Source organism: Gavialis gangeticus, unplaced genomic scaffold (genome assembly GCF_001723915.1).
Source record: "Gavialis gangeticus isolate Ggan-Ray unplaced genomic scaffold, GavGan_comp1, whole genome shotgun sequence".
Classification (NCBI taxonomy): domain Eukaryota; kingdom Metazoa; phylum Chordata; order Crocodylia; family Gavialidae; genus Gavialis; species Gavialis gangeticus.
This window is the reverse complement of record NW_017728983.1, coordinates 5,575,348-5,582,434: the sequence shown is the minus strand read 5'-3', so window position 1 is coordinate 5,582,434 and position 7,087 is coordinate 5,575,348. Positions and strand designations below refer to the sequence as shown.

Below are 7,087 nucleotides of genomic sequence, written 5' to 3'. Positions count from 1 at the left end.
CCCCCCCCACATCTTTCCCAGTGCCACAGTCTGCCCTGGCCCACATGCAGCTCAGCCCCTGCTGGGAAGAGCCTGACACAGCCCCCAGCCTGTGGCAGCAGCCCACCCTGCACATATCTGGGGGCATGTGCTCCTCATGCCCTCTTGGAGTGTGTGCAGCAGAAACCACCCACCTCACAAGCTGCTGCTCCATCTCCTGCCCCGCCCCAGCAGTGCAGGACCTGCCCCAGCCCCACTCCCTCCCTCACTGCAGAGGGCTTTGATCTGCCTTCCCTCCCCTTTCTCCTTCCTCCACAACAGACTTACCAGCTAGACGCAGCTGTCTAAGATGCCGGGCTGTACTCCTCGCCGCCTGCACGCTGCACTGCAGGTGTGCGCATGCACGGGCATTTATCACCCAAATTATCAGCCGTATCGGGCAAAAAAAGCCTATTTCCAATACAGTCAACTTTCTTTATATTGGTGCCAATCCGATATTGGACCAATGTATTGTTGCACCTCTACTTAAATTTAAAGTGAGTAAGTGTTCATGCAGGAGTTAGCATTAGCTTAAAATTGCATCTTGGATTATATCAGTATAACTCTACTATACAGCCAAGGCAAAGTGATGCTAAAGGTAGCTTCATTATCGATATTACCATACTTGGCAACTGAATTGTCAAAATACCAAACAAGGAAGATGCAAGGCAGCAACTCGGCTTTCAGTGCATTTGTGCTCATGGCCCCGTGCTTCTGGACTTTTATTCTGTGGAGGTGCCGGTTTTTGCCAGGCAAGTGTTATTGCAAGAATTGTCAACTTTTTTGATGCACGTTTATATAGTTATCCCTCCTTCACTGTTATGCACATCTGATTGTACAGACTTCTGATCATACAGGGGTGCTAAGCAGAGAAACTCTTCTCAGATCTTTCTGGTTTGACTTAAAAATGAGGAGAGATTATTTCACTAATTCTTTCAAGTTTGATCCAAGGTGCTTCGGACACAGGAAAATAGGGATGGAAGGGACCTCACAAGAGCATCTAGTCCAGCCCCCTGCGCAAGGCAGAGTCATCCCTGACTAAACCATCCCAACCAAGTGTCCGTCTAACCTAATTTTGAAAGTTTGCAGGGATGGAGATTCCATAACTTCTCTAGGTAGCTTGTTCCAGTGCTTGACTAACCTCATAGTTGGAACATTTCTCCTAATCTCCAGCCCAAATTTCCCTTGCTATAACTGGAGGCTATTGCTCTTAGTCCTGTCCCCTGTGGCCACAGGGATAAGCCCATCTCCATCCTCTCTATAATTATAATTATAATCTCTATAATTGCCCTTTAAATACCCCTTCAGTCTTTTCTTCTCCGGACTCAGCCTTAGTTCTTTCAGCCTTTCCTCATAAGATTTGCTTCCCAGGCCTCTAATCATTTTTGTCCCTCTCCACTGGACTCTTTTTAGTCTGTCCACATCTTTCTTGAATTGTGAGGCCCAAAACTGGACATAGTACTCCAAGCGAGGTATCACAAATACTAAGTAGAACTGAAGAATCACTTCCCTTGATTTTCATATGACACTCCTAATACAACCTAATATGCTTTTGGCTTTTGCTGCAAAAAACCCACAAACAAACAAAAAATTGTAATTCCTAAGTCCTTCTGTGCAGTATTAAAGCCTAGCTAATCATTCCCCGGTCTATATTTGTAAATACAAATATATATTGTATGCACAAATATAAACTGTGGAATGATTACATATTCCATCCCAAGTGCAGGACTCTGCATTTGTCATTGCTGAATTTCATCTAGTTGATTGCAAACTGTATCTCCTGAATGACCAGATTCAGGTCATTCTGGATCTTGGCTCTACTCTCTGGAATATCTGCAATTCTACCCAATCTGCAAATTTGCTAAGTGTGTGCTTAATACCAGTATACAAATCATTAGTTTTAATGTGTACTCAGTTTGAAATGAATAACATTTCTGCAATAGATTACAGCCTTGGAAACTTTAAAGTTAGGCTAGAGCTTCTTAAAATAGGAAAAGGAGGAGGAGAACTAAGGTCATCCCATTGTTACATTTTATACAAGGTCTTCAAGGAGAAGAGAAATCCCTGTACAGATTAGTGGATCAGGTGCCTCAGAATTGCTACCCCCATATTATAATTACAGTTGTCTTAAAGTGGCGTGTGCAGTGCATATTCCTCATTGTAGGAATTAAGGAGACTCTGCTTTGTGCCACAGGCATTTTGATCATTTATTATAGGCAGTCCCACAAGTAGGATTATGCAGAGAATCTCCCTAAATTGCAGGTACGTGCCACTTTGATAAAATTTTAATTTTAATAAACTAGTTGTTTTATTTGAAGGATGCATGAGGTGATAACTCTTTTAAAAACTCTGGAAGGAATGACTTGCCTAGAGTTTCTAGTGTGTGATACCGTTGCATAATAAATAGTTACGCTCAAATGACGCGTACAAATTATCCTGAGACGGTTGCGTTCCACATGAGCAAATGGTGGAATGTATCCAATACTGAAAGGCAAAGCATTATCCAAACAAATTCTAGGCTTAACAGGAATCAAAACTATGTTGAACAGGAACAGCCTTTTTCTCTGTGCTTGGAAATGGAAGCATTTCTGTTCGGTAAAGAAATCCAGGCTCCTTTCCACTTTCTAGCATGCATCTGCTAGAAGCAGCAGTAAAGCTTCTAAAATAGCAGACACTTTGTTTCTTGGCCTGCCGTAGGCAGGTTAGGAAAAGCAGTGTGTTCCCACACATTGTGATGGCCTCTGCATAATTATTGTAGTTCTGAACTACAGAAATAATCTTTTTATTTAGTGGTTGAACTGAAAAACCCCAGATCTTTGTGTTGTCATACTAAATTTAATTTGTAACAGTTGAGTCTTTGATTGTATGCGGTTAGAAATTAAACCTGTCAAATTACTTCATTTTGGCAGTTCAAAAACATCTTTTTGACTTTTTCAGAACCTCTTCTAACTTTTAGCCAACTGTGTATCCTTGCAGCCAATGTTAGGGAGCATTAGGCTGTCCTGCTCTAAAAAGATGACTAGAAATCCTAATTGTCATTTAAAATAAAAAAGCCCTTACTACTGAAAGATGGGATGAGGGGTTGAGTGTGTGACTAACATAGTTTCTAAAGAAACAGTGTACATGCTTATGTTATGTGGCTTCTTCCTCCCTCTATTCTTCAGGGGAGGGAGAATATTAATTGTTGAATGTAAGAAATACCCACAATTCTTTCCACGTGGAGAGCTACAAGGGAAAACAGCACTTGGAGACCTCACCTGCCCGGTCCTTTAGATTAGCATGGGAGAGGGAGTACTGGAATCCAGCAGAAGCTTCCTCCAAACATTTAACAGGGCTAGGCCTGATGGGAGCAATGGGACTTTGAAGAATAGAAAAGGGAGAATTTTTTGAATTTTTCTTCAAACTGCCTGAGCAAGCTATGCCAAATACAAGATATGTTTTCACTATAAATTTTTATCTCCTTTCAGCACCCATATGCAGGATCTTCAGGAGGTGACCCAGGACCTTCACTATGAGAACTTCCGCTCTGAGAGACTCAAAAGAGGCCCAAGGTTATTTCACGGTTACTTTGTACTTGTGTATCTTCTGAACTTGCTTATCTGTCTCTTTCTCAGACCTGACCTTTCACTTGAGGGATTCTGTATCATGAAATGACCTGGGATAATAACCAAAAACTGGAGTTTGATTGATCAGCTTTTCTTCTAATGCTTAGGAGTTAATTCCATTTTTCTATTGTTTTGGTACATCTGAACAAAAAACTGAGTTGTTGGAATAGGAATACTTTCAGAATATTTGAGATGGAAGTCATTTTGAAGGCACTCATGGAAACTCATGATGTCATTACTCTTTCCTGAATTGTTCCTTTTTTGGGTGGTATCGGAAACAGTCACTGAGTACAGCTCAAAATTCTTTCCATTGTCATCTGAATTTGCCTTCTAAATAACAAACAGGTTAAGTCCTGCAGAGCCCACTGCATGCTAATAAGAAATGAATTGCATGGGGTCTACTATCTCTGGGGCACACTTTTTGAACTTGAGGTAGAATTATTAAACTTATTATCTTTTACAGGGTCCCACACAACCTTGCATTTTGTGAGTCAAGCCATGTACATTTCTAGCGGTGAAAAATTTATGCTGCTAGAAATCTTTTTCCTAGCAGCATAAATTTCTACATTTCCCCTGCTTTGTACCTTCCTGAGACCAGGGTGATCCTGGTCTGGGAGAAGTGTGCAGGAGCTTACGACTGGTTTCTGAGGGGACTGGATCGCAGGGTAAAGCTCCCTGCCTGCTTCTCACACTGGGGACTGTGGTATGAGAAGTGGGCAGGGGCTTGCCACTGTCTTCCTTGCACTTTGCTCCTGGATACCAAGCCTTACAGCAAAGCCCCCATCCGTTCCACACCCCTTGGACTTGGGCATGAGTGCTTTGCCTTACTACCCCAGGGAGAGCTTTGCCAACCCTGGTTCCTGGCCCTGCAGGCTTTAAATTGCCATGTGTGCTGCTCAGGTGGTCTGCACATTTGGCATTTAAGGCCTGCTGTCCTGGGACAGGTAAAACCTCCTTGAGCCTGCTTCCGCACAATTCTTACTTCCTCTTGCCACTTGCACTGTCCAACTAGGCTGCAGGGTGGCCAGTGGGGCTGGGAACCAGGCTTGGGGAGGCTCCTTCTGAAAAGGAATGCTTTGTTTTCACCAGATAGTTCTATGACCACAGTTTCCTTAAACCTTAAAATCCTGTTACAAGAACATTATTATGTGTTCTGCCAATGGTTCACACTTTTTGCCTTGCTTAGTAGTCAGAAAACTGTGCCTAGTCAGACCATTTTGTCTGGCAGTTTTCCCATAGAGGTTGGGCAGGGAGACCAGGAGCTGAAGCCTCAGGGCAAGAGTCAAGTGGAAAGGAAAACTTGGGTTTTTTTGTCTAAAATGAAGACAATCTCAAATAAGAGAAGCATTCATTTTAAGTGCTGTTCTACAGGTTTCAGCCACTAGAGGGTTATATGGTCACATATATAAGTGGATCTAAACCACCAAGCTGCATATTTCTTCAGTGGAGTTTGACTGGGGTTCTGGAGGCAGATCCAGATCTGTCAGTTATTAGAACAGGAATTGGTCTCAACTTTTTGTGGTAGCCTGTAATTTCAATTCTCCTTTCAGCAAGCTAGCACACTGTTCTCACTTTTCAAACATACTGCTGTATCTTTTGAAATTCAAACCGCTCTAGAGTGTTTGAAGGCAGCTTGGGCTATAAAGTACTAGAACCCCCTAAATTCCAAACTGGAGTGCTCTTTTTAAGTTGCATTGGATTGTTTACGTTGCAGGTAAAATGAAACCGCTTATGCATGGACTCTTATCAGGCATGGTAATACTGCTCTTCTCTACTGTACATGGGAGAAACCTGTATTTTGGTCTTTAGTTCTGAATAAATAATTCCCTTTTGCCCCATCTCATCTCCTACACCTCCATTTATTACTACAAAACAAATTTCTCTGACTTTGGTTTTTCCTCAATAAGTTCTCTCAACAGTCTTGCATTAAAAAAAGAAAAATCCATGTCATGTTCCTTCCAAATTTGCCTAAATGAAGAAGGGAGTGGTTTTTGCCAGTTAATGATAGGTTTTTCCATGTGCAGTCATGAAAACCATAGCAAGATTTATATAATATTGTTTCTATAATTTGTGTATACATATACAGCAACATTTCTTACCAAACTAACTGTACTCTATTAGGCAACCTGATTCATGTCTGATACGTAATACTGTAGGAAGAAGAAGGCATTAAGATTTTGCTCTCATGTAGTTAAGGGCACATTCTAGTACCTTGAGAATTTAATTTGCTGGGCTGTGATGTGGCATGTCAGATCCAAGTCTCAGCTGTTTAAATGGCCAGGTTCTTAGAAGCCATGGAAACTAGTTAAGAATCTTTTTTTTTCTTTTGAAAATCATTCTTTAATCTTGCACTAGTCCTAGATCTTTAATGGCATTTAGGTACTTTACTCCTATTGACTTAAGTTAGGTGCATAAATAGATTTGAAGATCTGGCCCTTCAGTTCTTAAGCAAAAAGCTTTTGTCATCTTAAAGGTTTTAATAATTTATGCAGGTCTTTTAGATTTTTGATAGCTAGCTTGTGATATGAAAAAGTTCTGTATCTTTCACATCAGAAGAAACTTAACCAACTTTAGGAGTGGCAGTATTTTGTGGAAGGACACCTGGTAGACATTAGTTTTAGATTTTCTAAGCAAAGCACCATCTGCTTTAAAATATCACTTGCATACATGCGCTCATAGATTGACTGTCTTTTTCTTAAACTTGCTCTTTGATTTAGGCTCTTTGATTTGATGTAGGAATGCCAGCTCAGGTGTGTTTTCTATGGTGTGATTTTGAAAAACAGCATTAATTGCATCTCTGAAGAGGAAGAGAGAAGACTGGGGTGCTAGCAATTCCTAACTTCTAACCTGGGGATGGTAAATGATGCACTTAGCTAGCTTACATCAAATAGCTGTTACAGCACACGTTATCTTTTTTAAAAAAAACAACAAAAAATGCAATGAATGCACTTAAATGCTGTTTAGATACAGTACTAATGCCCAAATACAGAGCAAGAATGAAAGCTGCCTTAACTCAGAACAAGCAGGAACATTCTGACTTCTGTACCTGATTCTCTTAAGCTTTCTTTTTTGCTTTCCTTCTTTTGGGGCATGGGTGAGGAAATTATTTGTTCTGAAAGGTTTGTTTTTATTAAATGTTTCACAACTAATGTGGGGAAAGTGCCAGGATAAATCTTCCAGGTATTTGAATGCTTTCCATATAAGACAGCGTAAAGCTAGTTCCAAATGAGACTTTTTTTTGGTTGTGAGCAAATGCAAAGCTGTCACTGAGAGTTGAATTAAATTGGAAGGCGCAGATGTTTTTTGAAAAATACTTATGCCTCCTTTCTCATCCTAGGACAGTAGAAGATGAAGAAGTGAATAAAGACCAGATTTTGCTGGAAAAGGAAGCTGAAGTAAGAATACTTTTACAGTAAAGTGCTGACCTATCTTTGAAGAAAAAGATACTTTTATATATATATATA

At 40.7% G+C, this 7,087-nt stretch overlaps 1 protein-coding gene across 2 annotated transcripts in view; it reads left to right on the top strand.

Moving 5' to 3' along the window:
- Positions 1-7,087, top strand: part of SEPT2 (septin 2) — a 47,287-nt gene that overhangs the window by 32,121 nt on the left and 8,079 nt on the right. For both annotated transcript variants that reach the window (XM_019513462.1, XM_019513452.1), the window contains exons 10-11: positions 3,486-3,569; positions 6,961-7,018. In XM_019513462.1, coding sequence (XP_019369007.1) covers positions 3,486-3,569; positions 6,961-7,018 — 142 coding nt within the window. The remainder of the gene's footprint in view (positions 1-3,485; positions 3,570-6,960; positions 7,019-7,087) is intronic.